This window comes from Myotis yumanensis, unplaced genomic scaffold, assembly GCF_028538775.1.
Source record: "Myotis yumanensis isolate MYYU_CA2020_CCGP unplaced genomic scaffold, mMyoYum1.0.hap1 SCAF_11, whole genome shotgun sequence".
In the NCBI taxonomy this organism is placed as follows: domain Eukaryota; kingdom Metazoa; phylum Chordata; class Mammalia; order Chiroptera; family Vespertilionidae; genus Myotis; species Myotis yumanensis.
Genome location: NW_027223762.1, coordinates 19,005,509 through 19,029,341, shown reverse-complemented (window position 1 = coordinate 19,029,341; position 23,833 = coordinate 19,005,509). Strand labels below are relative to the sequence as shown.

The 23,833-nt window shown below is 42.8% G+C and overlaps 2 protein-coding genes across 6 annotated transcripts; one reads left to right on the top strand and one right to left on the bottom strand.

Annotated features, from left to right (window-relative positions):
- Window positions 1-713: 713 nt before the first annotated feature.
- On the bottom strand, window positions 714-7,778 carry LOC139019394 (tetratricopeptide repeat protein 39B-like). Of its 2 annotated transcripts, none has more exons than XM_070428417.1 (2): window positions 7,564-7,778; window positions 714-2,818 (listed from the first exon to the last, which is right to left on the bottom strand). In XM_070428417.1, the coding sequence occupies exon 2, from the start codon at window positions 2,659-2,661 to the stop codon at window positions 892-894; it is 1,770 nt and encodes a 589-aa protein (XP_070284518.1). In that variant the 5' UTR covers window positions 2,662-2,818; window positions 7,564-7,778; the 3' UTR covers window positions 714-891. The 2 variants fall into 2 exon arrangements, with proteins under 2 accessions (XP_070284518.1, XP_070284517.1); XM_070428416.1 differs by having other exon boundaries at window positions 7,585-7,778.
- Window positions 7,779-8,026: 248 nt separating this feature from the next.
- Window positions 8,027-13,468, top strand: SRSF7 (serine and arginine rich splicing factor 7). 4 transcript variants are annotated; one of them, XM_070429043.1, is made up of 8 exons: window positions 8,028-8,173; window positions 9,137-9,317; window positions 10,022-10,198; window positions 11,065-11,139; window positions 11,225-11,326; window positions 11,764-11,817; window positions 12,339-12,374; window positions 13,170-13,468. In XM_070429043.1, the coding sequence occupies exons 1-8, from the start codon at window positions 8,146-8,148 to the stop codon at window positions 13,222-13,224; spliced, it is 708 nt and encodes a 235-aa protein (XP_070285144.1). In that variant the 5' UTR covers window positions 8,028-8,145; the 3' UTR covers window positions 13,225-13,468. The 4 variants fall into 4 exon arrangements, with proteins under 4 accessions (XP_070285147.1, XP_070285145.1, XP_070285144.1 ...); XM_070429042.1 differs by having other exon boundaries at window positions 8,029-8,173; window positions 11,225-11,335; XM_070429046.1 differs by lacking the exon at window positions 12,339-12,374 and having other exon boundaries at window positions 8,027-8,173.
- Window positions 13,469-23,833: the final 10,365 nt, after the last annotated feature.

Genomic DNA, 23,833 nt, shown 5'->3' with positions numbered 1-23,833 from the left:
AAGGCTAATAGACCGAACAGCGGAACAACCAAACAACCGGTCGCTATGATGTACGCTGACAACCAGGGGGCAGTGCAGAACATGGCGGGCGTTGGCCATGGTGGGATGGTGGAGCAGGTGAGCGGGGGCGCCAGGCCAAAATGGGGTACCAGTCACTGTCATAGGGGCGAGCCTCTGGTGGTTACTGAAAATTCCTTGCTCCCGCACCCCACGATCCCACCTGGCACTTGCACCTGCTGCCGGCGCCAGCCCTGCTCAAACCCACTGCCGACACTGGAGCCAGCGCTTGCACCCGCTACCAGTGCCCGGCGCTGGTCCCGATCACTCGGCGCCATCAGCGGGTGAGAGCGGCAGCTGCCAGCCCTGATCTCCCCTGAGCGCTTCTTCACCTCCCCCTTCTCCTGAGGGGTGATCGGGGCAGCAGCCACCGCTTGCACCCGCTGCTCCAATCGTTGGCTCCATGCCAACAGCGGGTGCGAGTGGGGCCGGCGCTGGCAGCGTGTGGGAGCAGCGGCGGTGGGAGTGGGGCTGCCGGCAGACAGGGGGCCGGGGGTCGCGGTGATGGGCCAAGACCCGCCCCTGTGCCCACTGCAGCCTCATGGCCCACAGCTCCTTTCAAGGTGCATGAATTCATGCACTGGGCCCCTAGTCTTTTATAATGTACATCATTTGCCTTTTCTTTTTCAAGAATGTACATCACTCCATTTGCCAGTGTAAGACATTCCATTTTATTGGTATGAAGGAGGAAAGAGGGAAAAGGAATTTCTTGTTACATCAGATTCTTAGTAGCTGCCTCTTCTTCCACAAAGAAATTATTTATCTACCTGTTAATGATCTTGCTGACTGTAGATGCTTCACTCATAGTAAACAAAACTACACTTTGTATCTTAATCACTTTTCTTTAGCTATTTGTTCAAGAGCTACATGTGCCTTAAACTGTAACCGGGCTTCCATGGAATAGTCTTTGTAGTTTTTTATGTTGTCTAGGTTTTTCGTTGCACTGCTATAATCTCCTTTCAGATAGTAAAGAATTCCCAGTTCATAGTAAGTGTACGGCACCAAATAGTGGTCATATTTTAACAATTTCTCCTTTTGAATGACACGATTAAAGTACTGCTCAGCCATCAAATATTTGCCTAAGTGTTTCAGACAGAGACCTTTCAGTAAATTTAGCAGACATAGGTCATCCGTGCCATACTCTTTATTTGGTTTTTCTCGTAAAAGTTCTTCTCCTCTGTTAATTATTGCAAGCCAGCATGAAATAAGGTGTAGTCTTTTGCTCATGACTTGGAAACCACTCCAGGCATAAGTGAATTCCAGAATGGGCTGTGCTATAAACCAGCCTTTAGTACTACCATAGCGCTGACCCTTCTCAGCAACGAACTTTTCTACTGGCACAGAAGCTCCTAAAAGTCTGATTCTCAGGCTATCCACACCTAAGAAAAGAGAGTTCATGTCCTCGCTTACTGATTTAGCAAATTCAGAAGGCAGCAAAGCCAGTAGCATAGCTTTACTGTATGAATACATTGCCTTGGACCACTTGCTGTCTTGAAGTAGCAGATCAGCATAGCGGTAGGCCTCCTTCCAATTCTGCACAAAGATGTGACACCACATGAGTTCCCAGTAACAGATGTGATCAAGTTGCTTCCATTCATTCTGAAGAAAAATGCACTCCTGTAATGTTAACTGCGCGTTCTCAAATTTTCCTTTCAGCATACTGAAACGTGCGTAGAAAAATTTAAGTATGACACACTTGGGAAATTTCTGGAGATAAATTAGGAAGAGATGGTCTATAGGAGAACTGTGACTCGTTTCAATACCAAAAGCTACGCAGACATAACTGTAATAGAAGAGTAGAGTCAAAATACTTAAGACGTTATTTATATGGGATTCAGATGCACTCTCATGAAGCAAAGTCAAGCCTACCTGTTTGTCACCATGATATCCAACAACATTGAGTACTTTAAGTGTCTTTGGTGGCATAAGTGATAATATCAAATTGAATGCCCCAAGTCCAAATTTTACTCCTCCAATCAGGTGTCTAGAGGTTTTGCTTTGGTTGGTAGGTATCTGTGTTAATATTTGTTGACAGTCTTTGTATATTTGGTAACTTAACCCAACGTTGATCCCACTTTTAAGAAAGCCAAACATACTGTCATCCTGTATAAATGTTACAGCAGATTTCAAGATCAAACACTCAGCGTAGCAGACTTCAGCATGCAGTTCCTCTTCTTTGATAGCCTTTATTCCCTGTTTACTCACTAGACGAGAAAAACTTGTCATCCTGCCTTTTCTTCGGAAACTGTTACAAGTTTTCAGCGCTTCTTTTGCAGCAGTCATTCCAATGTCTATATCCTGTGGATCAAAAGTCAAGATGGCTTTCACAACCATAAGGATGCCATTAACTAGAGCATGGTATATGCTGTGTTTTGACCACGGATAAATGAGATTTATGGCATCTGAGAATCTGTTATTTAGAAACAAATACAAGCCAGTTGTGCATTCTTCCAGGGAAGATACTAGATTCATTGTTGTTGCCGCAGGGATAGTTTCATAGGCGTCTTCATACGTGTCCTCCTTGTCGTTTTCTTCCTTCCATAAAGGAAATGATGTAATGACATCTTTCTTAGAATTTTCTCTTTTACTTAGAATACGTGACATATTCGATTCCTCACTCTAGAGATGGGAAATATTTGGCTGCAGTGCTGTAGCTCCTGTTCTCCTGATTGCGTCACTTCTTCTACAACCTGACGTGTTGGTGTTATAATGGAGGCAAACAATCTTAAGAACTGTAGGTGTAGCATTAAGATATTCTCATCTAGGTCAGACAAACGGGGGAAAAAATATTATTTTCCTCGAAAATGTATTTCTGAAAAATTCAAATCATTTGAAATGTACTAAAAAAAACAACAACAAACATGTTATTTTAACAACATTGTGAAGTAAATCCTTTGTAAACAGATGAGTTATTTTTTAAAATATATTTTTATTGATTTCATAAAGGGAGGGAGAGGGAGAGATAGAAACAGCAATGATGAGAGAAAATCATTGATTGGCTGCCTCCTGGCACACCCCACACTGGAGAGTGAGCCTGCAACTGAGGCATGTGCCCTGACAGGGAATCAGACCGTGACCTCCTGGTTCATAGGTTGATGCTCAACCACTAAGCCACGCAGGCCGGGCTAGCCCTCTTGTTAAGACACCAAGGTGACCAGGTTCCTTTCATTAATATTCTTTCTTTAGAATATTAATGATTAGTTGAAGGCTTGATGGTTTTACAGTTTCCCACTTTTTTAATGCAATCAGGCATTCCTCAGAAAGCCTCACTCTTCCTCGATTTTTATAAAATCACCCATTTTGGTAATATTTGGTAATATCTGCATCACATTTTCCTTCTTCCTAGTCTCACTCTTTGACATTGGACAAAGCACAGGCTTTCTTTAACTGCATTTGTCCCTCCCCACCCCACACTTCAGTACTGATTATGGTCCAGTACTTGGCTAATGAGAAGTTAATTTCTTTATACATTATGAAAAAACTATAAATATGCCTCTAATAATTTTTCCTTCCCAGAACTCTTAACAACATTCTAGAAGAAACAGAAGATTAGGAAATGCTGGAAAAGAAAAAAAAAGTTGTAGCTGAACATAGCTTGACCTACAGTATGTCCATACTCAGCACATACATAAATACATATTAAGAGACTAGTGTTTGTAACTACAGACTATTTCATTAGATTAAAAATCGATACATGTGCAAAAGGCCTAAACTATATTTTCCTGTTTTAAGGTTTTCACATCCAAGCTAAAAATGCTGACAATGACTTAAAAGTGAAACTAAAATGGAGAAGAAAATAAAATAAAAAATGAACTTTTTCTTTAATGCTCCCCTGAAAATACTGATCTAGGAAATGCAAATAAATTTTGAAAACTGCTGTAAAAGGATTAAGAAATCCTGACCCCTCCAAAGCTAATATTATCAATGTTTAACAACAGTAATGTGTTAAGAGCTACTTAATATTTCATATTAAAAATATTAGAATATTTGTTGAATAGCTTTCACATTCAAATTGAATCTGGGAATGTGATTTTAATTAACACAGAATCCTAGAGGCAAAAATGTAGGTGAAACTGATTTCAAAAGAATCAGCAGGAATAGAAGTACTCTTTACAATAAAATCTCCCTGTTTTAGATTGACATTTAGTGAAAAGAACTGGTTACATGTTCTTAGAAAAAGAGTGTTTAGTATAAAAGTGTACAGAAATAGTGTACAGTACTATTATTTATTTTTTTAAAATGTATGTTATTGATTTTAGGGAGAGAGAGAGATGAGAGAGAGAGAGAGAGAGAGAGAGAACTCAATTTGAGAGATCAGCTGCCTCCCACATGCACCCCAGGGATGAAGCCTACAACCTGGGCATGTGCCCTGACCTGGAATCCAACCAGCGACCCTTCGGTGCACAGGATGACTCCCAATCAACTGAGCCACACCGGCCAGTACTATTATGTTTTTCATAGCAACTGTGTTAGCAAAGCCCAGACTAGAATTGGCCCTCTTGTAATAGAGGTAAATAATATGTAATTGGCTTATCAAAGTGCCTGTCTCTGAGAGAGGCAGGCAAGCCAGTCAGGGGTTACCCCTTTTTCTTTAATGTGCTTGAAAGCAGTTTGCTATAAGTTAGAAAATTGCTTCTTTTCATACTGGTAGCATTATTATTTGCTTAGAAATTCTCTTTTATACAGTAGACTTTGTATTCAGAGCCAAAAAATATTTATTGAGGCCTATTAGGAGCTATACAACATAATAAGTATCATCTTTTCCATCCAAGTACTAACCAGACCTAACCCTGCTTAACTCCTGAGATCAAACCGGATCTCAGGCATTCAGAGTGGTATGGCCAGTGACTAGTAAGTACTCTCTTTCCGTAAGTTATCTATGTTTTGTCCAACAGCAATTTTAATAAATTCTTAATAGGAGGAAGTTGAATTAGTGAGGCTTTATAAAATTGATACTGTATTCTATCTTTCAGGGAGTATGTAAAAATATCTTTATCATTTAACCCTTTTGAGAAGAACCCTGATAAGTAGTTGACAACAAAGATTAATAAGGTTAATAGGGAACACATATAACATACTACATAGAACTGATAGGGGCTCAGAGGGAATGGTGGGGCACCCATAATGCTCATAGATATTAATTAATCAAGTTTGTTCTGTCTTGATCAAAGAAAGTAGACCCTGACCTGGTTGCTGTGTCCGGACGCTGACCCCCCCCCTCTGGGAGTTTGCCTCAGGAATGCTGTCTATTCTCCAATTCTGGAAATGGGCTAAGCTGTTTTTTTTTGTTCTTTTTTAAAAATATGTTTTTATTTATCTTGTTTTTATTTATTTCAGAGAGGAAAGGAGAAGGAGAGATAGAAACATAAATGATAAGAGAATCATTGATCAGCTGCCTCCTGCATGCCCCTTACTGGGGGTTGAGGCCACAAACCTGGGCATGTGCCCTTGACGGAATAGAACCCAGGACCCTTCAGTCCACAGGCCGATGCTCTATCCCAGTGGTCGGCAGACCGCGGCTTGTGAGCCACATGCGGCTCTTTGGCCCCTTTAGTGTGACTCTTCCACAAAATACCACGTGCAGGCGCGCACATGCAGTGCGATTGAAACTTTGTGGCCCATGCACAGAAGTCGGTTTTCGGAAAGGAGATAGACTAAATAAGTATACAAGACGAGTGTGGATGGGAGAGTTGGAAGGGGTCGACCTCAGCGAATGTACCTCAATCAGATTGAGGACGTTTTTAGCAAAGGCCAGCTTAGGAGTACCCTAATTAAGTTAATAACAATGTACCTACCTATATAGTTTAAAAAATTTGGCTCTCAAACGAAATTTCAATCATTGTACTGTTGATATTTGGCTCTGTTGACTAATGAGTTTGCCGATCACTGCTCTATCCATTGAGCTAAACCAGCTAGGGCTAAGCTGGTTTGACATCGTAAAAACATTAACTACCCTGTTATTGACTCTAAGATACTGGAAGCAGACACTCTAATCACATACCCTACAGCCCTTATCCTGCTATACCCTCCCCACTGTACCTTGCTTTTCTTTCTTACCCCTATATAAGCAGCCAACTGGCAGGAGATCTTAGAGAGGTTTTTCAAGGTACCAAGCACACTGCTCTCTCCTATTGCTGGTAATTCAAATAAACACTCATAAAAAATTCAACCTTGTCTCTGCTTATTGGCTTAGTGGCAAGAGGCAGTAATGGACCCGATGTGTCTGGTACCAGAACTTCTATTTTCTTGCTAGAATCCCTGAGACAGACTAATTTTTTCCATAATTTGATAAATCTGAAAAAATATGTATAAATTCATGGCATTGCCTGGAGAAAACCCATATTTTACTCACCTAAATAAAGGCTTATTCAACTAAGCCTCTCTCCTATACTCTGTATCCAACATCTATATACACCAAGGGAAGATACAGCAGATTTTTTTTTGAAAAAAGAAGTACAAATACTTAAGGAATTGCTCTTTTATGTGGAACATTTCCAACTTGTGTATCCCAAGTATTTATGGTGCAATGTCTTTTTTTGGTGGATGGTAAAAAAAAAAAAAAAAAGTTAAATCTGTATTTGTAGAGTTGGTGTCTGGCAAATGCAATGTGTAAAATCAAAAGTGGATTTTAGGCGATTCTAACGAAATGAAACGGTTTCCATTTATTTGCTATATAGAGTGGCTAAGCAGCAAGAGGCTGCAACTGAAAGGCTTGCCCTGGGTGTGGCGCAGTTGATTAAGCATCCTCCCATGCACCAGGAGGTCACCAGTTCGATTCCCATCCCCCCGTTGCAGGAACAATCCCCAATAGGGGGCTTGCATTAGGTTGCCCATGGATGTTTCTCTCTCTCATTGATGTTTCTATCCCTCTCTCTCCCTTCCTCTCTCTGAAATCAATAAAAACATCTTTTAAAAAGTCCTTAGGAACTGAGTCTTTAGTGGATGTGTTACTATGATACAACACAAAAAAGAACTAGAGGGGAAGCACAGATCAATTGTACTTCAAATGCAAGTAACTTCAGAATTAGCCACTAGCCTGAACATAACTGGCAGCTGTAAGGATTTAGGGTTTTGCCCCCACTAGTGTGCCTCAGTCGTTGAGTGTTGACCTATGAACCAGAAGGGTCACGTTTGGATTCCCCTTCAGAGCGCCTGCGAGGGTTGAGGGCTCCATCCCCAGTAGGGGGCTGCAGGAAGCAACCAATCAATGATTCTCGTCATTGGTGTTTCTCTCTCTCCCTTCCTCCCTGAAATCAATGAAAATATCTCCTAAAAAATAAGGATTTAGGGTTTTGTCACAATTTTATTATAACAACAACAAAAAAGATAACTATTCCTTTGTCCCCGAGACCCCAAGAAGTCAGAACGTGTTGGTGAAAATTGGTAGCTGGTTCTTAAGGGATTTTGGGGTGGGTGCAGGGCGGGATGTCCCTAGGGGCTGCACCCCTTTTGAGGCCTATAACGTAGGGACCACTACTCAGAACAGCGGGTTCATGGCGTTCTCACCCTGGCCAAACTCCCGATTACCTCTGATGAGCCCCAGACATCACCGAGTATTAGCCTAGGCCAGGTCCCGCAGCAGAACGGCGGCGGCGGCTGCAACATCAGCCGTTACAGCCTTTCAGAGGCCGGTCTAATGCACCTGTAGCAACATTACTAGAGCTGAGGGTCCCTAAAAATGGGGAAAATAGGAGGGGGAAGGGGGAAGGGAAGGGGGGAAAATGAGGAGGGTACAGGAAAGGGGGGAAGGATGGGGCGGGACACCGCGGGGAAGGCCAAGGGTTTACTGGCGGGATTCTGACGTTCCCATGGAAACGCATCCCTCCGCTTGTGATTGGCCCTTTACGCTCTTCAGTCCCCGCCCCCACGCCGCTGCTCCGCTGTTTCCGCCCAGCTCCTTTGTGCCGCGCAGAACGCCGAGATGACGCATGCGCAGAGAGACCCAGCCGCCGCATATATAAACCGGAACCCCGGCTCTTCCTCGTAGTGCCGCTGGGACCGTTGGTGTGCGAAGTGTTTGCAGCTTCTGGCGTCACTCGGATCCTGGGCTCTGCGAGCTGAACGAGCCGAGCTCGCGGGCCAGTCATCATGTCGCGCTACGGGCGGTACGGAGGAGGTAAGAGGGTAGGGCCCCGTGAGGGACGCGATCGTGGGCGCTGCGAGTCGTGCGAGGCCGTGGGGTTGGCGCGGCGGTTGGGAGACGGTTATTCCGCGTGCGTAATGGCGGCTTGGGCGCACACCGTACGAAGCCGGAGGCGGAGGGGGCGGGATGTTGAGGGGAGACGGGGAGGGCGGGTGTCGGCCCGGGTCAAGTTCCAGGTTAATTCTCGGGCACTTTCCGTCTCGCGCCCCGGCCCTAGCCGGGCGCCCGGCCCCTGCTTGGCTGTTGCCCTTCGAGCCGCCGGCCGTCCCCCACACCCCCCCGCCCTCGGCTGCCATTTTGCGCACAGTCACGAGCGTGCACGGTGGCGCATTTCCCGGCCGCTTTCCCGCCACTTTAGCGGAGAGTCTGGTCGCAGCCGTGAGATCACGGGCGTCACGGGCGAATTCGAGCCTGAACACGACTGGCGGCTCCGAGCCGCGGAGCGGGTGTGGGGACGCGCTCCTTCCGCCCGGCGGCTGGCTGGTCTCTCTCTCTCGTGGCTCTTTCGGGCGCGGTTTATGGCCGGGGCGGGGAGCCGGAGTCTCGCGGAGGACGGGGGCCCGCGCAGCCCTGCTCCCCGGGTCCGGCCCCCGGCGGGGCCCGCCCGCCGCCCGGGTCCGCGCGCTCCCAGCCCCGAGGCTGCCGGGACTCGGGGGCGGGACCGGGGCGGGACCGCCTCGCGCTCGGAATATCCTGCCGCTCTCCTGCTCCCGTGTTTTCGAAGCGTTTTCCCACCATATTGGAACGAGAAGAACTTTGTCCTGCGCCCAGCCCTTCAGAAATGTGCCGACTTGCCTGGCCTTAAGACCACGTTCAGTTCTTGATGAGAGCACAAGATAAAATGTTTTGCACGGTCTTAAGGGTGTGCAGAGAAGTCATTCAAACGTGGGTCAATTTTTGCATAACGCGCGTTCTTCCGTTTGCATTTTTAAACAGAAACCAAGGTGTATGTTGGTAACCTGGGAACCGGTGCTGGCAAAGGAGAGTTAGAAAGGGCTTTCAGTTACTACGGCCCCTTAAGAACTGTGTGGATTGCAAGAAACCCTCCGGGGTTTGCCTTTGTGGAATTTGAAGACCCTAGGGATGCAGAAGATGCAGTTCGAGGCCTGGATGGCAAGTAAGTACGATGCCAGTTACGAAACATGTTCACGAGGATAGCCTGCTAGGCTGGGTAATGAGGGGGGTGCTAAGCTTGGGTTCTGTCTAGAGCAGCGGTTCTCAACCTGTGGGTCGCGACCCTTTCACGGGGGTCGCCTAAGACCATCAGAAAACATATATAATTACATATTTTTGTGATTAATCACTATGCTTTAATTATGTTCAATGTGTAACAGTGAAATTGGGGGTCACCACAACATGAGGAACTGTATTAAAGGGTGTCGGCATTAGGAAGGTTGAGAACCACTGGTCTAGAGGAAAATGTAAATAGCTAATCGTTTGTTTTTTTTAAAAAATATATTTTATTGATTTTTTTACAGAGAGGAAGGGAGAGGGATAGAGAATCAGAAACATGGATGAGAGAGAAACATCGATCAGCTGCCTCCTGCACACTCCCTACTGGGGATGTGCCCGCAACCAAGGTACATGCCCTTGACCGGAATCGAACCTGGGACCTTTCAGTCTGCAGGCTCTGTCCACTGAACCAAACCGGTTAGGCATAGCTAATCGTTTTATTTGCTTACGAAAGGGAGTAGAGGCGGCCTTCCAAGGGCTGCAAAGATAGCTGAAGTCTGTGAAAGCGGAGGGTCGGAAAGTTTCAGATCCAGAGGTCGTATATATTTTTTTTTTTAGCATTAGAATTTTGTTGCTTCTCTTTTACAGGGTGATTTGTGGTTCCCGAGTGAGGGTTGAACTATCAACAGGCATGCCTCGGAGATCTCGTTTGGATAGACCACCTGCCCGACGTCCCTTTGATCCAAATGATAGATGCTATGAATGTGGTGAAAAGGGACATTATGCTTATGATTGTCATCGCTATAGCCGACGAAGAAGAAGCAGGTATTTATTTTAAAGGAATGGTTGGTGTACTGGTTAATCAAGTAATTCTTTTATTAGCAAGGCAGAAACTAATATTTTTATATAAATTTGAATGTTAATTGTACAGGTGTATTTTTACAATTTTTGTTTAATTAAACAAATGTTAATATATTAATAATCAACCTGGTCAAAACCTTTCAGGTTTCTTCGTTTGAGTCAGTCGCCTTGATTCAGAATGTCACGAGCCTTATGATATGCTGAGGCGCCTTGCAAATCCGACAATTAAGATCCTCCTAGACCTTGAGGTGATCAGCATAAGAGGCCAGATCCCCTCGAGTCATCTACACCTAGCTTCACCTTATTCTTTAAAGGGCAGAAAATTTGAGTCGGTGATCGCCGTAACAGTAAATTTGGCTTACAATTGGGGCCCCCTCCGGTTTAGAAAGAGGAACACCAGATTGACCACATTTCCAACTAGAAAAATCTTCTTGCGTCAATCAAGCCTCACCTGGCTCATTTGGCTGTCAGTTTGATCGTCGTTAGATTGAAGAAAACATCTAGATGCAGCGATCGGCTATAGATACTTCTAGATCGTCTAGATCTACTAGACCATGGGCCAAAGAGGGTCGACCTGCAAACTTGCAAGGTTTATTTTAAATACACATTACAGTGTTTTATATTATGTAATTCTAAGATGTAATTCAGCTTTTAACAAATCTCTTTTTAGGTAGTTTAAAAAAAAACTGGACAACTAATAGGCCCAGAATTTATTTCCAAATGAGATAGTAAATTTAAATAGTTTTGAGACTTGATTTCAGCAGAGGGACAGACACTATAAATACGAGCTGCCATCTAACATTTTGTTACTTTCCCAACTTGAAAAATAGGTCACGGTCTAGATCACATTCGAGATCCAGAGGTAGGCGATATTCTCGCTCACGGAGCAGGAGCAGGGGAAGGAGGTGAGAGATCTTTAATGCAAGTTTTAACAAGCAATAAAAAACTTAAATTGGAGATGGACCTAAATCTCTCTGATTTAATTTTTAGGTCAAGATCAGCATCTCCTCGACGATCAAGATCTGTATCTCTTCGTAGATCACGATCCGCTTCACTCAGACGATCTAGATCTGGTTCTATAAAAGGATCGAGGTATTTCCAGTATGTACCACTTTTTCCCCCTGCTTATTTATATTTGGGTTGTCACGTCTTAATGACAAAAGTAGAGTGACTTAAGGACATAATGTGGCATGATGGGGTGAATTTGAGACCTTAGAAAGTTGTTAGGGAAATCGTGTACATATGGGTAAACATGGCTTGGTTAGCCATTTACTTTCTCTTGGATACTTACCTAACAATCTAGCTCATTGGGTATGGTAGAAGCAAATAATTAAAATGGTAGTTCCTTATTTATTTGATATTAGACCTTGTTGAAAATGGGGCAACTTGTTGAATCTTAGACTGATAGAAGGCAAGAGTGGCATCTTGCTCAGTTTTAGCTTCTATTCCGAGCCTGCCTAATAAGATGCTCAGAAGGTGTTTAAGGAAATTACTAGTGTGGACTAATTGGTATAATTTTTGTTTTTAAGATCACGGTCAAGGTCAAGATCAAGATCCAGGTCTATTTCACGACCAAGAAGCAGGTAAGGGTGAAAAGCTGAACAATGCTCTTGTAGTTATATGGCACCAATATCCAAAGAGTTCAAAGTGTTTTGAATTGTTGAGACTTAAAGTGTTAACTCTAAGCCTAGGTGTTGAGTGGGAACACGGTACCTTGTTAATGAACTAAACTTTAGAACTTCGTTTGTACATGGCCTCTTCTGGATGATTTCCTGGACAAGGGAATGTCAAGGTATAGTGAGAAAGCAGTTTGTAACTTTGCGTGTTAAGAGGCCCTTGTCAGAACTAATAGGTGCATGGAGAAGTATTCTGAGATAGGTGAACTTTAGGCAGATGAATCATGATAAAAGCAGTTCGTTTTATGAAGGCTAGTTGGAAGATGGGCTATTGTTAGCAAAAGCTGATGGCCATTTTTTTCCCCAGTTTAATTGCAGCCTGACATTTTAGTTTCAGGACAATTTGGGGGTTCATTTCATGATAGTGTGACTGTAAGGAAGGGATTGGTTAGTACTTTTTCTTAATAGAATTTCTCATGTTTTGACAGCCGATCAAAGTCCAGATCTCCATCTCCAAAAAGAAGGTAAGCTAAATAATTTGTTGCCAAATTTTAACTGTCAAATGTGGCCTCTGCAGGATTTGTTTGCTTCCTGCCTACTTTGCAGGCTTTGATTTTGAGCTCTTTGGAGAATTGGTGCTATATATATAAGTACTAAGTTTCTTAAAGGATTGCTTTTCCTGCTTCATTATCACCTTATACTTTTATTGGAAATATTTAGTCATAAAATATTAGAATGACAAGATGTGTTTAGTCCTGTGAACCCTTAATTGTATAATTTCATGTTAAGACACATGCTTTCCCCACACATAGGTAAAAAGGAAATGAAGAAAAATTTGTAGGTTGAAATCCTGAAGCTAAACTATTATCTGTCTAGTTGCTACTTAATTACCCTCCCAAAGAAAAAACCCCAACGTTCAAATAGTTCTCTTTAACTTAACTTTGCAATTTTAGCAAGGATGCTAATCTTAAGCAAGGACAAAGGATTTGTATATAAATCTTTTTCAGAAAGAGAGGGAGTGTGATAGAAACATCAATGAGAGAGAAACATCTGTCAGCTGCTTCCTGCATGCCCCTTACTGGGGATCAAACCTGCAACCTGGGCATGTCCCCTGACAGGGAATGGAACCATGACTTCCTAGTTCATGGGTTGCCACTCAACCACTGAGTCACACTGGCCAGGCTATTTATGAATTTTTAGATCTCTGCTATAGAAACGTAGTTCCTTTGGCCACCTTTGAATTTATTGAAACATGTTCGTAGGAAGAGTATGTTTCAGTAGACACTAATGGGTTCCAAACCTAATGTTTTTCTTTTTAGTCGTTCCCCATCGGGAAGTCCAAGAAGAAGTGCAAGTCCTGAAAGAGTGGACTGAAGTTCTCAAGTTCACCTTTTAGGGAAAAGTTATTTTGTTTACATTATTATAAGGGATTTGTGATGTTTGTAAAAAGTAACCTAGGAAGGTTATTTCGACCATCTAATCAAAATGGATCTGGATTATTACTCTGTAAATTCACAGCAGTAAGATAATATAAATTTTTGTTGAATGTATTAACATCTTATGGTTTGCAAATGTGAGTTTTTATTTGGCACATTTAAATAAAATGTTTCTAACTAGATTTTTGATCTGTGTTCAATATTAATACTTGGTAAGCTTCAGTAGTCAACCTTGATATCAACCATATAAGTACAGACCTACATTCAAAGTTTAATGGTGTGAAGTCTTCAACATCATTAACTAGTATCTATACACTTGGAAAATTCCCTTTTACCTATAGAGGTTTGGGTAATATAACTCAAATCCTCCTTAATAGCATGAATGCATCATGACAAGTCCCTGAATTAATCGGAGTTACATATTATCAGGCTAATGATATCAATCTGTCAAGCTAGAGAAACCACTGATTTGCCTATAAATAAGCGTGACAACTAAACCAAGAGCTTATTAAAGAAGTAATTGGACTCAGTGCTTGAACTGAATTATTTTTCAGCTCTAAGTACAGTGACAGGTTTTCAGGCTGTTTGATGGGATGTCAATCAGAACTTGATTTTAGGAAGTTCTCAGTGTTACTTGAGACAATTTTATAACATTTTTGCATGTTTGAGGAATTGTCTAAATCTGGGACAAAATATCTTCATGTAAACCAGCTTTGCAAAATTTTCCAGACACTCTTCTCTATCCTTTCAAATGGATTGCCTTATTTTGAGCAGAGATCTGTTAATTCTAAGGTAGATGTTTTTCAATTCCCAACCACCAACATAACTATCTTATTTTGCCAGGCTGGTACAAAGTGATTAAGGATGTCAAGCAGAAATGTTCATGAGACAGTTTTGTAAATCTCACCTATATTTAGCAGTACCTTATGTAGTTTTTTGGTAGCATCAGGTAGACCTGAGACTATTCTAGCCAGTAGATGATTTAGACTAAATGTCTTTTGTAGGGCAGTAATAATTATTTGAGTTTCCTGGTCAAGCTTTTCCCAGGTATTCTCTAGTCTTGGTGCAAAAAAAAAAAAAAAAAAAAGTGCAAAAACAATGATTTAATGCTGTTGGCACAGGTGTCTGCCCTTGTCCATTTCTTTATGTTTAACAAAGTTACTGGATAGCATTGCAATGTGGGAATACTGCTCTGCCTCAAATTATTTGGTCTGAATGATCACTAGTATGTTGGGAGTTTGGGTACTTTGTTTTTGGAATTTTGAAAACTGGCTGAATTATGGTTGGTAAAAACTGTAATTGGCAGGCTTATTTGTTGCACTTGGTCGGCTTTAATTGTTCTGTATTATATAAAGATAAGTTACTAAAAAATAAATCTGCAGAAAACAAATAATCATACTCAATTTTTGGAAGTGGGAGTTCTGAGCCAAGAATAGGAATCATTTCTGTAGCTTTGGGACGGATTATTAGTGTCCAAGATATTAGAATGAGGATAAAAGATAGTGTAGGAGGGGTAAAGGTGGTTTTAAGAGACAAGCACAGAAAGTTCCATTCTTAGGGGAAAGGGAAACATGGTTATCTAGGTGAACACCTTTCGTACCATTGACTATATACATTTGCCTGGATGTTACAGAATTTATGCAGGGGTACAACTCAGTACCCTTGTATTTAGAATACATCCTAAAGTGTTACACTTTGGTGTAGTGCACTTTTCTACTTTTAGAGGTTAGGACTACTAAATAGATTATGTGACTGACTTGAAAAGTCTCATTCAGACTCAGTCCATCTAACTTTAAAGCCTGGCTCTAATTATTAGGTAATAACACGCCAGACATGCTGGGCCAAGTACCTTATCTGGTCTGCTCACCCATGTGTAGAGAGGTAAGTAATGCACTTCACAGTGGTAGTTCCCCCTTGGGCTTTGAGCTAGGCCAAGTATCAAGTGAAAGTGTGGTCCTACATCTTGCAGTGTCCCATCTGAGTACAAATTTGAGGGTCTAGAAATGCTATCATTTTGAGACTTGGTTAAGTAGTGGTGTAGGATTGTGATTGTCATCTTTTGTAGCTGGTCTTGAAGTCTAAAGGAGCACTGATTTCCAAGATTCATTAAACTAGTAGGAGTAGGAAGCTAAAACTGATAAATTGGCAGTTATATGAATGAAGAATAATAGCAAAGAATTCATTAGATCTGGCTTAGTGAGCAACTGCTGCTTAGGTACCTTTGGAAGGCGGGGCTATCTAACCTGGAAGGTGTATACATAATTGGAAAGACATGAAACAAAAGTCAAAGTTATAAAAAATACTAGGGGCCTGGCTGGTCTTGGAGTGTTTGGAGTGTATTGAGAACTGATGACAAGGAAAGATAACTAGGTATTAAAGCTGTTATGTCCAGAATTATCTTCAATAAAGGGAAAAAAGTACTGATAGACAGTTTCACTTTTTTAAAAAAATATATTTTATTGATTTTTTACAGAGAGGAAGGGAGAAGGATAGTGAGTTAGAAACATCGATGAGAGAGAAACATCGATCAGCTGCCTCCTGCACACCCCCTACTGGGGATGTGCCCACAACCAAGGTACATGCCCTTGGCCAGAATCGAACCTGGGACCCTTCAGTCCGCAGGCCAACACTCTATCCACTGAGCCAAACTGGTTAGGGCCTGATAGACAGTTTCAAAGCCTGATAGTTCTTTTTCCCACATGTTAACAGGTTTATGGTTACCATTCCAATGAAAATATCAAAGGACATTGTCACTTAATCCTCACAACAAAATAGTACTGTTAACCCCATCTCACAGAAGGGGAGATTGGTAACTTGGCTCAGCATGTATCATTGGTAACAATACTAGTAACCTGCTAGGAGGTAGGAAAAGTTTGAATCCTACCTATGGTTTTAAAGTCCTGGCACTTTTTAATCAATAAAACACTACTGCTTCTTTAAAACAAAATCACGTTATGGAAAAAATAAGAAAATACACAACCAATGCTCCTTCCTACCCATTGTATATGATACCATTGTTAATAACTTGGTTAATAACTTTCCAGAGCTAATGGGGAAAGGATGATGAATAGAAGGATAATTCTGGAGCACTTGGAATGTAGTAGTCAGTTAATGTAAGGGCACTTCTCAAGCTTGGTGTTTTTTCCTTTTCCTACAGACCATTGGCTTTACCTATTTTCATTTCCTTTTTAGACTTGGCAATATATTCAAGGTGTATACAGTGAGAAGGCTCCCTATGCCCAACTCAGCCACACAGTTATCTCCCAAATGGCAGCCATTGTTAACCAATTATGTAGCCTGATCAAATACACATATTTTTTCCTTTAACACAAAATATATACACCTTGCTTTTCTCATTTGATGTCTTTACTATAAGTAAAATGGCACTCCTTTTTTTTTTTTTTTTTTTTAAATGTTTTATACTGTTTATTTGCCAGGATGTTACAGAATTTATGCAGTAAAATTTTGTGCCCCTTCAATGTGCCAGGTACTGCTAGCCTTGGAATACGGAAGTGAACAAAGTATCCTTATGGAGCTTAAATTCTGGAGAGATAAATATCACCTCTAGATTCCCTGACTAAAGGGAACTTAGTGACTAAAGCTTATAGGTGGCTGGATGTGATCCTATACAAAAAATACCCTGTTAGTTTTTATTTTGGGTTTTAACATATCTTCAGGAAATCTGGATCCCAGGAAATGAATCCTTTCATTGCCAAGGATAAAAGGACCTGGCTGTAGGGAAAATAGAGGTGAAGGCAGATAGGCCAGTTTTTCTCAGTCATAGTCAGGAGGGCAATCACCAGAGTTCCTGCTTCCCTTGCTTATGAATGAATATGCTATGCTTTAATACTGCTTTTTTTCACAGTACCAGCTTGTTAGACCAGGATTCAGGAAATTGGGGCCCACAGGCTAGATCTGGCTTACACTGTTTTCATACAGCTAATGTGCTAAGATGGTCTTGACATTTTTATGTGGTTGGAAAAAAAAAGGATAATAATACTTAAGGACATGAGAATTATGTGAAATTCAAAGGGCAGCATTCACAGGTTTTATAGGAACAGTCATGCTCATTCATTTACCTATTGTCTATAGCTCTTTGCTATGATGACAAGGGTAATTACAATAGACTGTAAGTCTCACAAAGCTTAAAATACTCTCTGGCCCTTTATATAAAACTAGAGACCCGGTGCACAAAAATTTGTGCACTGGCGGGGAAGGGGGGTTGTGGGGGTGTCCCTCAGCCCCACTTGTGCCCTCTCACAGTCTGGGACCCCTCCGGAGATAACCACCTGCTGGCTTAGGCCCGCTCCCCAGGTGATAGATGGCAGGCCTGATCCCTCGGTGCCTGCCCTGCCTCCCCGGGTCGCGCACATGGCAGGGCCGATCTGGGGGTTGGGGCACCGCCCCGGGTCGGGTAGCACACGGGATGCCCTGGGTGGGCCAATGGATCGCTGCTGCCCCGCCCGGCCACCCCGGGTCGGGTCGCACACAGGATGCCCGGATGGAGGCTGGGCGGGCTGGCTGATTGCTGCTGCCCTGCTCGGCCTCCCCAGGTCGGGTCGCACACAGGACCGATCGCTGCTGCCACCCTCCGCCCACCCCCCCCCCCCCCCCCCCCCGGCCACCCCAGGTCGGGTCACACACGGGATGCCTGGATGGAGTCCGGGTGGGCTGGCCGATCACTGCTGCACCACCTGGCCGCCCCAGGTCGGGTCGCACACGGACGCCCGCCGCCGCATTTGCATATCGCACTGATTAGTCAATGGGAGGCGTAGCGAAGTTATGGTCAATTGCCATGTTTGTCTATTAGATAGGACTAGATGCCCAGTGCACAAAATTTGTGCACAGAGGGGGGGCGGTGTGTGGCCCTCAGCCCGGCCTGCACACTCCAATCCGGGACTCCTCAAGGGATGTCCAACTGCCGGCGGGATTGGTCCTAAATCAGCAGGCGGACATCCCTCTAGCAATCCGGGACCGCTGACTCCTAACCACTCACCTGCCTGCCTGCCTGATCACCCCTAACCACTCTGCATGCATGCCTGATGCCCCTAACTGCTCCCCTGTCTGCCTGATTGCCCCTAACCGCTCTGCCTGCCTGCCTGATCACCCCTAACCGCCTCTGCCTGCTGGCCTGATCGCCCCTAATGCCCTCCCCTGCCAACCGGGTTGCCCCTAACTGCCCTCCTTGCTGGCCTGGTCGCCCCTAACCACCTCTGCCTCAGCCCCTGCCACCATGGCTTTGTCTGAAAGGATGTCCAATCTAATTAGCATATTACCCTTTTATTAGTATAGATGTTTGCCAACCTCTGGTTTAGACATGTATCTTCACCTATTTATAATCTTCAAAATAATCTCTGGAGACTTTGGGTGCCAGGTTTATTGATAGGGTTTGCAGGGCCTTACCAAGACATACTTTTGTTAGTCTGGGAAAATTGTTTCTCTGTGACTCATTCTTAAGGAAGTGCTTCATGAAGCCAGGAAGCAAATTCTAGCTGAACACATTTATGCACTCGAGTATTGGTGAATGTTATGAGACAATAATGGGGAACTTTTACTCTAGGGCAGTGGTTCTCATCCCCAGTTATATTAGGAACCAAGGAGCTTTAAAACCTAATGAAACCAAAATTGCTAAGGGTGAAGCCTGGGCATGAAAATCCAAAAACCTCCTCTGGTGATTATAATGAAGTTGGCAGCACTCACATGTGGGTTCTAAGACTGTATCCTCCAGGTTTCTCTGATCCTTTCTCTAACCAAATCACCCTAGCCTGGAATGGGACCTTCCTATGAAAAAAGGCAGAATCTGCATTTTAGTTTCTATTGGTACCAGTAGAGGTCACTGTGCTCAGAGAAATAGTCATCTGGAAAAAAAAAGTTATTGTTCTGTTTAGGATATTTGGAGCAGTATTTACCAGAACTATTGGGTTATGCCCAACACCAATGCTACTCCAGGCATGGCCTCTGGTCATAATTATTGCTTCTATTAGGTGCATATATAACAATTGTTAAATCTGATGTGTTGATGCTTTTATCATTATAAAGTATCTGACTAGTAATATTTCTTGTTTTAAAGTCTATTTTGTCTGATATTAAAATAGCCATTCCAACTCTATGATGATTACTGTTTGTATGGTATATCTTTTCCATCCATTTCAGCTTATTGGTGAATATAGGTGTATATAGTTACTAGATCTTGCTTTTTAATTCAGTCTAGCAAAATGTTTTTTGGGGTATTTAATATGGTTGGATTTACAGTTGTCATTTTGTTGTTTTCTGTTTCTTTTTTTTGCTTTCTTCAACTGCCTTCTTTTATATTAAATATTTTTAGTGTATCATTTTAGCTCTTTGATTTTTTTTACTTTATTTTTATTATGTCCTTACTAGTTGCATCTTAATTTATCATAATCTATTTTGTATTAATATTTCAATAAAATACAGAAATTTTGCTCCAATATATTTTCTTTTTCTGAACTTTCCTCCCTTGTGCTCTCTCTCTCTATTTTTTAAAATACATTTTTATTGTTTTCAGAGAGGAAGGCAGAAGGAGAGATAGAAACATCAATGATGAGAGAGAATCATTGATCTGCTGCCTCCCACACGCCCCCTACTGGGGATCAAGACTGCAACCTGGGCATGTGCCCTAGACGGGAATCGAACCTGGGACCCTTCAGTCCACAGGCTTGACGCTCCATCCACTGAGCCAAACCAACCAGGGCTGCTCTATATTTTGTATTATAAACTCAGTGATACCACGTTATAATTATACCTTTATTCACTCTTATATCTTTTAAAGAAATGAGAAAATATACTTTTTTATTAACTCACATATTTATCATTTCTGATATTATTTATTTCCATGGATTTGAGTTACCATCTTAATTTTCTTTCACATAAAGGACTTCCTCTAGTATTTGTTGTAAGACAGGTCTGCTAGCAATGAATTCTCTCATTCTTTATTTGGAAATGTGTGATTTTTCCCCCACTTTCACTTTTGAGGGGCATTTTTGGATATAGAATCTCTGGTTTTTAAACACATTGATTATGTCATTCTATTGCCTCCTGGACTCCATTGCTTGAGATGAGAAGTCACATGTTAATTGTATTGATGGTCCCTGTAATGATGAGTTTGTTTTGTTTTGTTTTTTTATTTCAGAGAGGAAGGGAGAAGGAGAGATAGAAATATCAATGATGTGAGAGAATCATTGGTCGGCTGCCTCCTCCACACGCCCCACTAGGGATCGAGCCCACAACCCGGGCATGTGCTCTTGACTCGAATCAAACCTGGGACCCTTCAGCCCACAGGCCAGTGCTCTATCCACTGAGCCAAGCTGGCTAGGGCCTGATGAGTTATTTTTCTCTTGCTTTCAAATTTTCTCTGGAGTTTGTTGAGCGTCTTGGATATATAGATTAATGGTTTTCATCAAATTTGGGGAGGTTTTTTTTTTTCCCCCCAATTTTTTTTTTCTTCCTTCTATGCTTTTTTTTTTTAATTAAATCTTTATTGTTCAGACATTTGTTCCTCTTTTTTTTCCCCCCATAACTCCCCTCCTCCCAGTTCCTGCCCCACCCTCCGCCCTCACTCCCCACCCACTGTCCTCATCCAAAGGTGCATGATTTTTGTCCAGTCTCTTCCCGCATCTCCCACTCCCCTTTCCCCCCCAAGAATAGTCAGTCCATTCCCTTTCTATGTCCCTGATTCATTATAATCACCAGTTCATTCTGTACATCAGATTATGTATTCACTTGATTCTTAGATTCACTTGTTGATAGATGCATGTTTGTTGTTCATAATTTGTATCTTTACCTTTTTCTTCTTCCTCTTCTTAAAGGATACCTTTCAGCATTTCGTATAATACTGGTTTAGTGGTGATGAACTCCTTTAGCTTTTCCTTATCTGTGAAGCTCTTTATCTGACCTTCAATTCTGAATGATAGCTTTGCTGGATAAAGTAATCTTGGTTGTAGGTTCTTGGTATTCATCACTTTGAATATTTCTTGCCATTCCCTTCTGGCCTGCAAAGTTTCTGTTGAGAAATCAGCTGACAGTCATATGGGTATTCCCTTGTAGGTAATTGACTTTCTTTCTCTTGCTGCTTTTAAGATTCTCTCTTTGTCTTTTGCTCTTGGCATTTTAATTATGATGTGTCTTGGTGTGGTCCTCTTTGGATTCCTTTTGTTTGGGGTTCTCTGAGCTTCTTGGACCTGTAAGTCCATTTCTTTCACCAGGTGGGGGAAGTTTTCTGCCATTATTTCTTCAAATAGGTTTTCAATATCTTGCTGTCTCTCATCTTCTGGCACCCCTATAATTCTGATGTTTGTACGCTTGAAGCTGTCCCAGAGGCTCCTTACACTATCTTCTTATTTTCGGATTCTTTTTTTATTTTGCTTTTCCGGTTGGGTGTTTTTTGCTTCTTCACATTTCAAATCTTTGACTTGATTCTTGCGCTCCTCTGGTCTGCTATTGGGTGTCTGTATAATATTCTTTATTTCAGTCTGTGTATGCTTAATTTCTAGTTGGTTCTTTATCACAGCATCGAGGGTCTCATTAGATTTCGTGAGGCTCTCATCAAGTTTATTGGCAGCTTCTAGCACATTATTGCAAGCCCTCAAAATTGCGTTTTTTAGCTCTATATCCTCCATTTCTGTCATGTTTTTTTGTCTCCGCATTTTTTATGCTTTCTTGGTGCACCCCTTGTGGTCTTTGTGCGCAGTCTTGTTCTAGTTAAGCCTTGATTGTTGTAGTTAATACTAGAGGGATTTGACCACCAGGCCGACTGGCTGTGAGAATCACCTGTATCTGCAGTGGGAAAACTTCTGTCCTCTGGAGAGGTGCTTATCTAGCCTTTGCCTGAGGCTATCTGGCAAATGGCTCTGCGCAGGGCTTGGGCGGGGCGGGTCGCAGGGGATCAACAGGGAGGGTGGAGGGAGCAGTTATGGCTGCTCTCAGTCCCATTCCCAGAGGCTCTGCTTCTCAGAACCCCAGCAAGGCTGCAAACCTCGGAGAGAAAGCTGCCCTCACGTTCCAACTGATGCCAGACAATCCCGCCTCTCCCATCTGAGTCTGAGTCCCTAGAGACTCGCCCGGATCTGGAGCCCAGAGTCTGAGACTCCCTCCTGACTGAAAACAACAACCGCGCCCTCAGCCACCAGCCTGCTTTGCGCGCACCTCCACACCTTTGTATTTTCCACACTGCGCCTCCTCTGAGCCTCGGTATGCTGTTCTCTTTCCTTCTAGTTGAAGAGTCTCTCCTCAGCCAGCCTTCCTGTGGTTCTGGGTGATGTCCATTCCGTCTTTTAGTTGTATTTTTGAAGTGGTTGTTTGCGGCAGCAATCTTCGGTGTTTACCTATGCCGCCATCTTGGTCTCCTATCCCAAAATTATTTTTTTGAAATATTTTTCTGTCCCTTTCTCTCCTCTCCTTTTTGGACTCCCATTACATATATGCTGATGTACTTGATGTTGTCCTACATTTGTCTGAGGTTCTTTTCCATTTTCTTCTATCTCTTCTCACTTTTTCAAATTAAATAATTGCTATTAATCTATTGTCAAGTTCTTATTCTTTCTTCTGCCATCTTGAATCTGCTTCTGAGCCTTTCTAGTGAACTTTTCATTTGTTATTGTATGTTTCAACCTCAGGATTTCACTTGATTCTTTTTATAATCTCTATTTAGTATTTTGGTTACTTTTAAAAAATCTTGTGTTTAGTTTTAAGCTCAGCTTTCTCGGAGGTTGCCCTGCGTCTACATAGGTTAGTGGTCAGCCATTAAACTGGACAGAAACACTTAAACCAGTCAGATTTTTACCTTTCCTGATGGATCTGCGTGTAGATAGAGTGAATTCAGTGTTTGGGCTGTTTTCAAGTCCCTCCTGGCTTTTACTTTTTGCTAAGCCTCTCTTAATTTTCTCTGCACATGCATGCAGCCCGAGCATTGGCCAGGAGCGTGTAAATAGCTTGGATCCTCTGGTCTCTTCTGTGTGTGTGCGCAGCCCGATTAGGCAGAATGTGCTTGCTGCAATCGTGATTGCGATGTCAGGCTAACAGAGCCGGAGGTCCTCCATGCTCCCCTAGCACAGAGGCCATTACTTCCCTTGTACTGATGAAGTGTTTGGACATGGGTATAACCCACACCTCCAGAGTGAGTGAGCTCCTCATCGACCGCAGCAACCTGCCGGTACTCATGTTTTGTTTTGCTTTGGCAGAACCCCCACAGGACTGAGCTGGGAAAGTAAGGGGAATGGAAGCAGCCCCAGGCAAGAACACCAGTTTCCCACGGCTCCCACCCAAAGTTCAGTCAAAGTTCAGTTTTTCAAACGTAAACACATCTCAGATTGTTGTGGTTTTGGTCAGTTTCCAGAGCAGCAAAATTGTTTTGTCAGTCCAGTCCCCCCGTCCCCCCGCCCCCGGATAATAGTTGCTTTTTTGAGGTGAGGATTTGCTGAGCACCTTACTTGGCTACAGCTAAAGTGCTACCCAGCCCTAGCCGGTTTGGCTCAGTGGATAGAGCATCTGCCTATGGACTGAAGGGTCCTGGGTTTGATTCCGGTCAAGGG